The 12,141-nt window shown below is 47.1% G+C and overlaps 1 protein-coding gene across 4 annotated transcripts in view; it reads left to right on the forward strand.

Annotated features, from left to right (window-relative positions):
- The window catches only part of BRPF1 (bromodomain and PHD finger containing 1), a 34,725-nt gene extending 26,893 nt beyond the window's left edge, over positions 1-7,832 (forward strand). For all 4 annotated transcript variants that reach the window (XM_015819870.1, XM_015819872.1, XM_015819874.1 and 1 more), the window contains 4 exons: positions 1,601-1,737; positions 1,836-1,954; positions 6,682-6,836; positions 7,007-7,832. In XM_015819870.1, coding sequence (XP_015675356.1) covers positions 1,601-1,737; positions 1,836-1,954; positions 6,682-6,836; positions 7,007-7,190 — 595 coding nt within the window. In that variant the 3' untranslated portion in view covers positions 7,191-7,832. The remainder of the gene's footprint in view (positions 1-1,600; positions 1,738-1,835; positions 1,955-6,681; positions 6,837-7,006) is intronic.
- Positions 7,833-12,141: the final 4,309 nt, after the last annotated feature.

The following is a 12,141-nucleotide window of genomic DNA, read 5'->3' on the forward strand; positions in this document are numbered from 1 at the left end:
CTATCTATCTATCTATCTATCTTTCATCAGCTCCTTAAATGCCCACAAGGGCATTTAAGCTATTCCGTCTACTCTGATAGGGAGTGCTCTTTTGGATTTCATAATTTGGGTGGCTTAGAATGGAACCGACCAATGGGCACTTACTAGCAAGGAAAAGCAAAAGGAACGGGACGAGGCAGATTCCCAGGAATCTGGAATGGTTGCATCTTTCCAATGAGAATTGCCTTGGGAGGAAAATTAGACAGGACTCTGTGGCTTTGAGTCTTGACAGCTATGTATGATTTCTAGTATCTACGGCAGGGGGTCTTCAAACTTGGCCCTTTTATGACTTGTGGACTTCAACTCCCAGGATTCCTCAGCCAGGCATGCTGGCTGAGGAATTCTGGGAGTTGAAGTCCACAAGTCATAAAGGGGCCAGGTTTGAGGACCCCTGATCTACAGGGAAGACATCTCAAAATATAAATTGTTGTTGAGCAAAAACATGCAGTAGGCCGTGGCCCTCAGCTTCTGCCCTTGGCATATAAACTTCCTAGCTCCCTTTGCGTGACCGACCTGGGAAACAAGATGCTGGACTAAAGGTTTTTGGGACTTACCCTGTTCATTCGGCTTCCTCAGGCTCTCCCGCCAGTTGCTTGGGAGGCCTTTTGTTCCTATGCAAAGTTCACGGATGGCTTTCTGGAGTCCCTTCCACTCCTCCTAGAGCAGGGGTAGGCAACCTCGGCTCTTTTATGACTCATGGACTTCAACTCCCAGAATTCCTGAGTCAGCTATGCTGACTCAGGAATTCTGGGCGTTGAAGTCCATGAGTCATAAAAGAGCCGAGGTTGCCTACCCGTCCTAGAGCCATTCTTCCTTTTAGCCCCTTTGTTGTGATTGTAGCGCTACCTCCTCAGAGGCCGCCAATGCCCAGGCCCTCCCAGCCCCGTCCCCCTTTTTCCAGCCTTGCAGCGATGTTCTTTAGAGATCGATGAGATGTCTTACAACCGGAACTCACGCAGCATTAATGGGTGGCAGGCTCTTCTTGTTGAAACAGGACTTTCAGGCACGAACTTAACCAGTCACAGTGGTTGATGCTCTGAAGATGTATATAATAGCTCAGGGCTGCTTTAGCAGCAGGAGTAACAGGCCCCTGAGCAATTGTTCAGAATCCGATGAAATGGGGGGGTAAACCCCGGCTCCTGATGGTAATAATAACAACGACGGCCAGTATGTTATGGCAATGGCTCATCCCCCAGGGCGACTCCCCCCCCCCACAATAGCCCAGCACCTATGCCAGCAGCGATGGCCACAGTCCAGATGCCTCCAAAGTCCACAGCAACAGTTGGCAGCAACAGTTGGCACCACCAGTCTCTCTCCTCCTGGTGCTTCTTCTCTAGGATTCTTCTTCAGGTTTCAGGATTCAAAACCACCCCGACCTTCTCCTTTTCTTCCCTTTTCTATCCTTCCTCCTTCCACTCACGCCAGCCACACCCAAGCCACTGCAGCTGTCCCAATCTTCCCCTTCCCAGTCAAGCTCCTGCAAGCACTCTCAGGCAGTCCCCGCTACATGATTAATGCTTCTCTGGGCCCCACCTCTGAGAAAATTATTCCTCTCTCGTAGCACTACTCCTTCCAAGCAAGGTAGAGGGAAGCCCTCTTTCTCCCGGGTAAACTTCCCAGAGGACAGCAGCGAAGACACGTCAGGGACAGAAAACGAGTCCTATTCGGTGGGAACCGGCCGAGGTGTGGGCCACGGCAGTGAGTATCTGATAGCCATTTCTTCTGGTTTCCCCATCAGGGCTGGGTTGGCAAAAGGATGGCACAGACCCCCTCCTTTTTTCTTCCTCTTTGTGCAGTGGTCCGGAAGAGTATCAGCCGATCAGCTGGCTGGCTCTCCGAGGATGAGGATTCTCCATTGGATGCCTTGGACCTAGTATGGGCCAAATGCCGGGGTTACCCATCTTATCCAGCTCTGGTAGGTTTTAATGTGTATTCGGTGTATATATGTGTGAGAGAGAAAGAGAGAGTTGCGAATGATCAGAATAATAGAATAACAGAGCTGGAAGGGACCTTGGAGGTATTCTAGTCCAACCCCCCGTTCAGACCCTATGCCGTTTCGGATAAATGGCTGTCCCATCTCTTCTTGATGGAGCATCCATCACCGAGTATTCATTTGACTAGAACAGTGGTGGCGAACCTATGGCCCAGGTGCCAGAGGCGGCACTCAGAGCCCTCTCTGTGGGCACGCACGCCATCGCCCCAGCCCCGCCACCCCCCATGGCCCCCTCACCAGCAGCCCCCCTGGAGGAGAGTCGCCCCGGGTGCAGCCTGCGCAGAGCAGAGCAGCCAAGGACATGGCAGCCGGGCAGCAGGGACAAGACTCCACCCTCGTGCCCCCATTGCGTACAGATGATGCTGTGGAGCATGGACAGAGGGCGTGGCCGCCATGACGCTGCTGGGCTGCCTGGGCGATCTGCTGTGGTGGGCCGTGGAGGTGGTGGGTGGCCTTGCGGGCAGGAGAGGCGGGGCAGGGCAGGGGCGAAGCGGTTTTTGGGCACTCGGTCTCTAAAAGGCCCGCCATCATTGGACTAGAAAGTAGAAAGAAGTACATTACGGCTTGATGCATAGATCCAAAGAGTGAACTTTTCCGGCTGTGAAAAGCCAGCTAGGATTCACAATCCTGCAGCCCGTCCTGCCGTTCTAAGTGCTAGTCAGCCTCTGGGTTTGAATATAAACTTCTGCTAGGCATGGGATTCCCTCGAGGGATTCCCTCAGCCCCTCCCTTCTGGATAGAGAAAAAGGGGTGCTCTATTGAAATTCAAGAGGCAGAACCCTTTGGAGAAATGGGGAACGGGATTGCTGCGCCTGAACTGGGGTGCACCGTCTCCTGAAAAGCTCTAACACATGGCTGGAATTGGATGGAATTGTTTCCAGAGAAACCTTTAAGGACTAGATCAGGGTTAGGCAACCTTGGCTCTTTTATGACTCGTGGACTTCAACTCCCAGAATTCCTGAGCCAGCTGTGCTGGCTCAGGAATTCTGGGAGTTGAAGTCCACGAGTCATAAAAGAGCCAAGGTTGCCTAACCCTGAACTAGATGAATATTTTAGGCAGAATCTGCATTAAAGTTTAATTTATTTTGACTGTGTGCAGGTAGTCTTCAACTTACAATCACCATTGATCCCAAAATTTCTGTTGTTAAGTGAGACGTTTTTTAAGTGAGTTTTGCCCCATTTTACCTTTTACCTTCCTTGCCTCAGTTGTTAAGTGAATCACTGCCGTTGACAAGTTAGTAACCCGGTTGTTAAGTGAATCTGGCTTCCCCATTGACTTTTGCTTGTCAGTTCGCAAAAGATGATCACGTGACCTTGGGACACAGCAGCGGTCATAAATATGAACCAGTTGCCAAGCGTCTGAATTTTGATCACATGATCATGAGGACGTTGCAAAGGTCGTAACTGAAAAAGATCATAAGTCACATTTTTCAGTGCCATTGTAACCTCAAATGGTCACTAAGCAAACTGTTGTAAGTTGAGGGCTACCTGTATTCTTAAATCCAGTATTTTTTTTTATTTCTGCACATATTCGGTGACTCTATCTTTTAACTATGTTGAGACCATAGGGTTTTTTTTTAGCTCAGTAAAATTCAGGACCTTTTGGAATTAATCAGATCTGCCATTTTGGGGGTGGGACACACAGGTGGGGTAGTTTAATACATTTCTCTGCTGCTGTTTTATGTTGCAAATTGTCCTTGTAGGTTAGATCCTGAATCACTGCATTTTTACAATGTTAAAAGTAGAAAAAAATGATTTCTATATTTTTCTTTCTAAAATTTGGTTCTTTATCCCTTCTGAAATTGATCTATCTCCTAAGATGATGGTAGAGCAATGCTGATTCTTCTTATGGCTGGGAGAAAATCTGTCTATAGTAATAGCCAAAATTGTGGGAAAATTGGGAAAAGGTATTTTTGAGGTTTGATGGCTAATAACACTACTTTTGGGGGGGAGTAGAACCATAAAATTATATATCAATGGAAAGATAATTTATTCAGGAATGCAATGCAACATAGTGTGTTCAATTATCTGTACTGTATTCTATGAAAAGTTATAGCCAAATAGCCAGAAAAAGGAAGCACAACTTGCTTAAGTTGATATTAGGTAGCTTTCCTTCATCTGATTGTAGCCAATGAGCATGAGTGTTTAGAGAGCCAATCAGGCGTCATCTTGTTTTGGCAATGAGCCAATCAGATCACAGTAGGATTCAGTGATTGATGTCATGTATTGAAGCTGAGAGGAGGACATTTGTCAGGGTGTTATGTGATCGCTATCAAGTTGGTTGGGTTTTTTTGTGTTCTTTTATTTAGTGAGCTTGTAAAACGTAATAAAACTAAAGTAATGGTGTAAAGAGTTGACTGGTTGCCCAGAAAGTGATGTAAAATAATATTATTAAGTGAACAAGGCTACAGTTATAAAGATATTAGAAGAAAAATTGGTGGAAACTTAACCAAAGGTGGCATTTCTACTGTACACTTTTCCCAAAAGGTTTCCACAATTTTGTCCACTACTGTATTCTATATGGTTGCTGGGAATCGAAAATTACTTGATGGCAAATAATATGGCCAGGAGATGGCATTACAGCGATTGTGTCACTATTACCTTTCACCAGAAAATTAGTAGGCTATGGGAACTCAGGTACCAGAGCTTTAGAGCAGTGGTTCTCAACCCGTGGGTCGGGACCCCATTTGGGGTCGATCGGCCATTTCACGGGGGTCGCCAAGCAAGGCTGTCCGCCATTTTTTTGTCCGCCATTTTTTCCCCCTTTTCCGGCGGGTGCCTTACCTCCCTTGGGCTGGGCCAGCTGGTGGTCGGCCTGCTCCGTCTCTGCCACTTGCCAGCTACGCCTCGGCCGGCACAGGGGGCGGAACCACGCATGCGTGGCGCTCCCGGGCAGGGAAAGTCCTCTACTTACGACCGGTTGGGCAGTCCTCGACTTACGACCGGTTTAGTCCTCGACTTACGACCGGTTTGGGTCGCGGCATTAAAAAGGTTGAGAACCACTGCTTTACAGCAGGGCTTTTCAACCTTTTCACCCATTGTACCACTTTTAGGATATGGCAATATCCAAGTACCACCAGTCGCCTAGCAAGGTGTCAAAAACTTGATGACCAAAAAAAAAAAAAAGGTAAAAAGTGATAAAGTACAGGTAGTCCTTGACTTACAACAGTCCACTTAGTGACTGTTTGAAGTTACAAGTTACTGAAGTTACTGAAAAAAGTGCCCCCCAAGCCACAGCCGAGCAAGACACCTGCCTGCCCACCCGACGGTGCTCTTCCTCCTGTCCAAGGTTTTCATTGTTGTGAGCATTTCTGTTGAGGATTGGCAGCAGGGGTGGGTGGGGGTGTTTGGTCTTTATTCCCCCCCATCTGCTGGGTGGTTGCAGCAGGTTTTGGTCACTTCACATGACCCTGGGACACTGTGACCGTCATAAATATGAATCAGTTGCCAAGCATCTGAATGTAAATCACAAGACCCTGGAGAGACTGCAACATTCCAGCTGATCGGCGCTTCTTCTGGGCTCAGCAGAAGCGCCAGGATCAGTGCTGAGCTCCAGCTGGACCCTGGTACTGATCCTGGCACTTCCACTGAGCCCTGACAGCCCTGCAGCTACAGCCATCTCTCACTCAGGCTTGTGCGGTGCTGCCACCGGTTCAGCTCATTCCCCTCCCCTGCTACCACTTTTCTAGGATGGTCGCGTACCACCTGCCAAGTGCCAATGTACCACAGGTGGTACCTGTACCACTGGTTGAAAAGCCCTGCTTTAGAGAGAAAGACACCAGGTGAGCTGCCTCCTTAGAAGATGGGCAATGAAAAAACCACTCCCTCAAGGGAGCAGGTTAGGGCTGGATTGTAAAGACCAGAAAGTTTGAGATTTGAGAGCTCAAGCGTATTGTTTATGCAGGGTTTCTCAAACTTGCAACTGGCTGAGGAATTCTGGGAGTTGAAGTCCACCCATCTTCAAGTTGCCAAGGCTGAGAAACATTATTCTATTGATTTGGCCCTGCTGACACCATTCCATACCATCCTTACTGAATATTGTACATGCAGTGTTACATATGATATAACTTGCATAGTCAGAACCTTAAGAACAATCCTAATAGAAACAGCAGCAACTATTTATTTTTTTTCCCCTACGCACAAAATCTGAGGTTTGTCACTGCAGTACTGGAGAATTCTTGGCACATTTCTACACACAGCGGAGAGTCTAAAGATTTGATTTTTTTTTCTTTTCTTCTACAATTACAATTTCCCATCATTACTAACCTGACTGTTGGATATGTCAGCTGGAGACGGCGAGAACTAGTGTGTCTGGAGATTAGGCTGGGCAAAGGTGACAAGGAATGAAAAACTTGTTTGTGTGGAAGAAGAAATCTCTGAAAGTTAAGGTTTTAGGAGGCCGTTTTCTGTAACAGCAAAAGACTATTTAGTGAATTCTGGTCGAATTGGGAGCTTAGAGCTGAGTGTTTCCACTATGACTTTGTATCCACAGTGCTACATTCATTCTCTGTCTTTTGCTGCGAGCACATATGCCATTAATCTGGATCTCCCGTTTCCTTTTTATCTGCTTTTCTGCAAACCTCTCCTTGTCACACGTCGTATAGATGGCTTCCCCCAATGCCTGACCTTTTCCCTCCTGCTCTTGGCAGATCATTGATCCGAAGATGCCCCGGGAAGGGATGTTCCACCACGGCGTCCCCATTCCTGTGCCTCCCATGGAGGTATTGAAGCTGGGAGAGCAAATGACTCAGGAAGCACGGGAGCATCTCTACCTGGTCCTCTTTTTCGACAACAAGCGCACCTGGTAAGGGCTGAAGCTTCCCGCTTCTCCAGGCACCAAAAGCTACCAGGAAGGGACAGAGCTAGATCGAGGTTGAGGGAATTAATTTAGGGGAAAGGCGGGAACGGGGGACGGAAGAGTCGCTCTTGTTTTGGGGAGTGCTCTAGTGACTTTTGCACATTCCATTTCTGCAGGCAGTGGCTGCCCCGCACGAAACTCGTGCCCCTGGGCGTGAACCAGGACTTGGATAAGGAGAAGATGCTAGAAGGCCGCAAGTCCAACATCCGCAAGTCTGTCCAGATTGCCTATCACCGGGCCATGCAGCACCGGAACAAAGTGCAAGGAGAGCAGACCAGCGACTCCAGCGAGAGTGACTGACCCTCCGAGGGGCTCCCGCCCTGGGTGCTCACTCAGTGCAGCTGGACTGTACGGGAGAAGGGAGCAGGGAGCTCCAGCCTTGGGAAGCCTGGCTGCGGGAACATGCGCAGAGCACCCAACAGCCCCTCCAGTGTGCTGGGCACACCCACAGAGCACTATGCCCTCCACGTGGGCAAGCCTACCTCTTGTGCCAGCCTGCCCTTCCTTGTTCCATGCCTGGAATTGTCCTGACCAGCTGCACGAGCAATACCCAGCTGCCTGTATAGCTCCTAGGGGCAGTACCCGGACTGTCTGGGTCCTAAGGCTCTAGACCTTTGTAAGATACTGTATAATAGTGGGAGAATGTAAATTATTTGGGCTGCTCCATACACGTACCCCTCCCAACATACAGAGTCTGGCCCATTTCCCGGCATCATAGCCCCTATCCAGATCCATCAGCCTTTCCTCGGCCCAGCCCTACCGACACTCTGCAGAGCAGGGCCGCCGTCTTCTCACTTGCACATTTTGATACTATAGCTTTTTGGAATCTGACTCTGCCTGACCCCTCCTCCCCTCTCCCCCACCTTGTAGAAACCCGGCTCTTTCTGCTGCAGCCGGGTGGGCATTTGTACTTGTATTTATTTTGGAGAAAGAAGATCTCTATTGATTCTTAGAAAATAAAATGGCTCTTTTGGAACCAAGTGGGCTCGTTGCCTTTTTCAGTTCTGTTTGCAGAAAGGATAAGGGACCTCTGTGGTCTGCTCTGTTCTTAATAGAAGATGTGCTGACTCTTTGTTGCCTTATTTCTTGGCTTCAATTAATCGCTTTGCCCAACCATCAAGCTATCTTTACAATCCTGTTAATCAGGATTGGCATCACCACTACCTTTGTTTATTGTTTATTTAACCTTAGCAATATACGTAATATTTTATATCTAGAAATGATAATGATGATTGAGTTTGTAAAAAAAAAAAAATTGGGTAAGGAATTGTTTGCAACATTCCTTGTATTTTAATTTATTACACTGAAACCTCATTTTTCCTTCAAAGGGCTCAGAGCATCAGCAAATTATTCTCAATGCTTTTCCCATCTAGGCAGATGACAGAGTTAGACCTCGCAAATTTTAGCACTAAAACTTGTTTTGAGGTTGTTCATAAAGACACATTTTAGACCAATAGTGCCAAATATGTATATGGCATTTTAAAAAAAGCTAATTAATTCTTATGGAGAAATTATTGTCAAATCTATTCATTTCATCCAATATTTAGATATTGCACCTACCTTTCCTTCTACTGCAGTCACTTCATTAGTTGTATTTCAGAAGAAAGCCTTAATTTCCATTTTTTTTTCTAAAGAGCATTTTTAGAGGATGATCTAAACCAGTGATGGCAAACCTTTTAGAGACCGAGTGCCCAAACTGCAACCCAAAACCCACTTATGCATCGTCGGGTGCCGGGTGGGTGTGGCCCATTGGGTGGGTGCGGCTGCGGTAGTAACAGCAGACTGGATGGGACTAAAAAGTTCAATCCATCAATTCCAACTTTGCAAGATCTTTTTTTTTCCTGCGAGAAGTTGAAATTGACATTGATTGAACCTTTTTTTGTACACTGTGGCGGAGGCCTAAAGCGAAAAGGTTTTATAAAACCCAGTTGAAGGCCTAGGACTGGGGCAACAACATGCGTGCCCACAGAGAGGGCTCTGAGTGCCGCCTCTGGCACCCGTGCCATAGGTTCGCCACCACTGATCTAAACTATGTGAGCATCACATTTCATGTGGTTATAAATGAAAACTATGTCCTAACATTGTGCAGGAATGAGACTGGGATTGCTGCCTGCATTTGCAAAAAGCAACAGCAGCAAGGCGGAAACACTTCCCGCCTACCCACCCCAATTCACCAGGCTAAACTCATGCTTTTTCTCTCAGAGGCATTAAAAGCCCCAGAAACCTAAGAGGGAATGAACTCATTCATTCCCTTATGCAGTTTACTCACAAGTACACAATCTGATATTTCAGGTGTCTAGCTCAGGGCTTTTCAACCTTTTCACCCATTGTACCACTTTTAGGATATGGCAACATCCGAGTACCACCAGTCGCCTAGCAAGGTGTCAAAAACTTGATGACCCAAAAAAAAAGGAAAAAAGTCATAAAGTACAGGTAGTCCTCGACTTACAACAGTTGCCAAGCATATGAATGTAAATCACAAGACCCTGGAGATGCTGCAACATTCCAGCTGATCGGCGCTTCTTCTGGGCTCAGCAGAAGCGTCAGGATCAGTGCAGCTTTCCAACTGATTGGTGCTTCTTCAGGGCTCAGAAGCACCAGGATCAGCGCCGAGCTCCAGCTGGATCCTGGCGCTGATCCTGGCGCTTCTACTGAGCCCTGACAGCCCTGAAGAACCGCCGATCAGCTGGAAAGCGACACTGATCCTGGCGCTTCCGCTGAGCCCTGACAGCCCTGCAGCTCCAGCCATCTCTCTCTCAGGCTTGTGTGGTGCTGCCACTGGTTCAGCTCATTCCCCTCCCCTGCTACCACTTTTCTAGGATGGTCGCGTACCACCTGCCAGGTGCCAATGTACCACAGGTGGTACCCGTACCACTGGTTGAAAAGCCCTGGCCTAGCTAACTGAACCATACCTTGGTATTTTTAGCACCCTGCCAACATCCATAGGCAGCCTCACCCCACCCAGGCTCTCAGCCTACCAAAGTGTGGGTGTGCGGAGAAAAGGTGGAAGATAAGAAGACAACAAGCAGGCAATGAAGTAGGAAGTGATGTTTGGAAATGTACAATTATTACAGGAAGCAAAAGGGCAATCAGTCAACTGCCAGGATCACAGGTTATTGTAAGAAACCCATTGGGGTCCAGTTGCTGTTTGAAAAAGCCCCTTTGGGACAACCATGACCTGGATAATTGAGAATCTCCACAGACATTTAACTCATTGTGGTATGATTCCTGCTTGGAGCCTGGCTTAGAGTTTGGCCTGGAGTTTGGTAAGCAGCCAGGAAAAGAGCAACCACATTGAGGCAGCACCTAATCCCAAGACACTCAAGAACGTTTGGAGGAAGGCAAAAGTTGTACGCCATTATACAAATGTTAAGACTTACTTGCTATAAGCAATAACTATCATTATTTACATGGCTATATCAACTTATAAAACCTAGGAGGGTGCAGCTAACCCAGAGCAAGTATTATTAGAAAAGATGTGTACCATAATAAAGCATGTTGTATAGTTACCTTCTATCCTGTGATGTGTAGTCTTTGAAAAAGAAAGAATCCTCACAAACATAAAAAGCATTAAAAAAAACTTGAGTAACAGCTCTATGATTCCACATAATTTGCATACCATTTTATACTAAGAGCTGGCCTTTCAGATGGTTAATTAATTATAGTACCCTAAGGTCAACTGAATATATCTTAAATATATTATGGTAATTTTTAATGAAATATATATATATTGATGGTAGTGATGACTGAATGGAAAATAATAATGCATTATGTACCCATTGATTTTATCAATTTGGGAAATTTAAAGAAAATGCATAACAGCAGAATCAAGGATTCAAATGTTATAGGGCACAGAGCATGTACTATTTATACTACGAAATGAATGCCAGCTTCTACTTCAGTGCCCAGCATATTTGATGTGACTTTTTTATTCTTAAATGTGATTTTAGCAGGTAACCAGCTAAAAGAAGTGGAAATTTAGCTTTTTGTTGTCCTCTGTACAGTACTACATGTGTTTTATCAATAGTGTACATTTCGAAAGTAAGCTTAAAATACCACTGGGTATTAATGTATATGGCTTCTCAAGGTGAATCTGGATGGGGAAGAGAATTTAAAACAATATAAATAACTACAAACCAAACATAAAGAAAAAAAGAAAAGACTGCCAAGAATAAAAACCTCAGAATAACAACAGTGCCCCCCAATCCTGGTCTGATTTAACTTCCTAAGCCCTATGCCTGACAAGAAAAGGATAATTGAAAGGATATTTGCATTGTGCCATTTTTTTCTGCCTGGAACTCTTGCTACATATTTAAATATGATTATAGCAAACAGTATACAGTTAAAGGGACATTGCGCACTGATTATTCTGATTTTGGCAGGCCAGATAATGGTTGCTCCACTTCCGTTCTCCTCTAAAAGCGCCACTTCCTTTCCCATTCGCTTTGTAACGTACAAGACCCTTTTAATGCGTATCCAGCCTTAACCCGCGGACAGGAAGAATTTGTTCTGTGCCAAAAGACCCGGGCTTCCGCCCAAACAGACCACAAAGACCTCCCCGCAGCCTAGAGCGGAAAGCGGCTGCCCCGCTCTACCCTTGCGCGGCCCCTCCTCTAAATTCAGAGGCCGTTCTCTATGGTGGTTTTACGGACTCGGAGGTACGGGTTTTGCGCCAAACTAGTGCAGCGAGAGCTGCGGCCGGAGCGCAGTCATCCCCGCCTCCTCCCCAAGGGCAGCGACAGCAGAAGGTACAACATGAACGCCCGGCCGACCCAGCTGCCTCGAGCGACTCCCTGGCGCTCCCTGCCTTGCCCGCGCACCGAACTCCGCCTCGACCTGGTACTCTGTGGCGGACAGACCTTCCGGTTAGTGCGCCCCCTGGCGGCTCCCAGCCAGGAATTGCAACCTTTTCAAAAGCATCCCGTTGAATCGCCCCTTTTGGCCCTTCTTCTTTCCTTCCATTGCTGTAGCCCTTGGGCGGCTTCTCCCCAGTAGTATGCCTTAACTTGTCCCTCTCTGGGTTTGCTGCCGTTCATCTCCATGGCTATGCCCCGGGGTTGTGCAGCTTTGGGGTGCATGGAGAGGCCCGGTGATGAAGGAAGCAGCGCTTTGAATGCATGAAAGCCCCGACAGGGGCGCGCACGACAACAGACATGAGAAAAAGAGCGAGAGATGGTGGCCAGGCTCTCTTCGTAATAGATAGATATATTCTGCTTGTGCAGCAATGCTCCTGCAGGCTTTTTCCATCCTC

Source organism: Protobothrops mucrosquamatus, unplaced genomic scaffold, assembly GCF_001527695.2.
Source record: "Protobothrops mucrosquamatus isolate PMUCROS unplaced genomic scaffold, P.Mucros_1.0 scaffold1007, whole genome shotgun sequence".
Classification (NCBI taxonomy): domain Eukaryota; kingdom Metazoa; phylum Chordata; class Lepidosauria; order Squamata; family Viperidae; genus Protobothrops; species Protobothrops mucrosquamatus.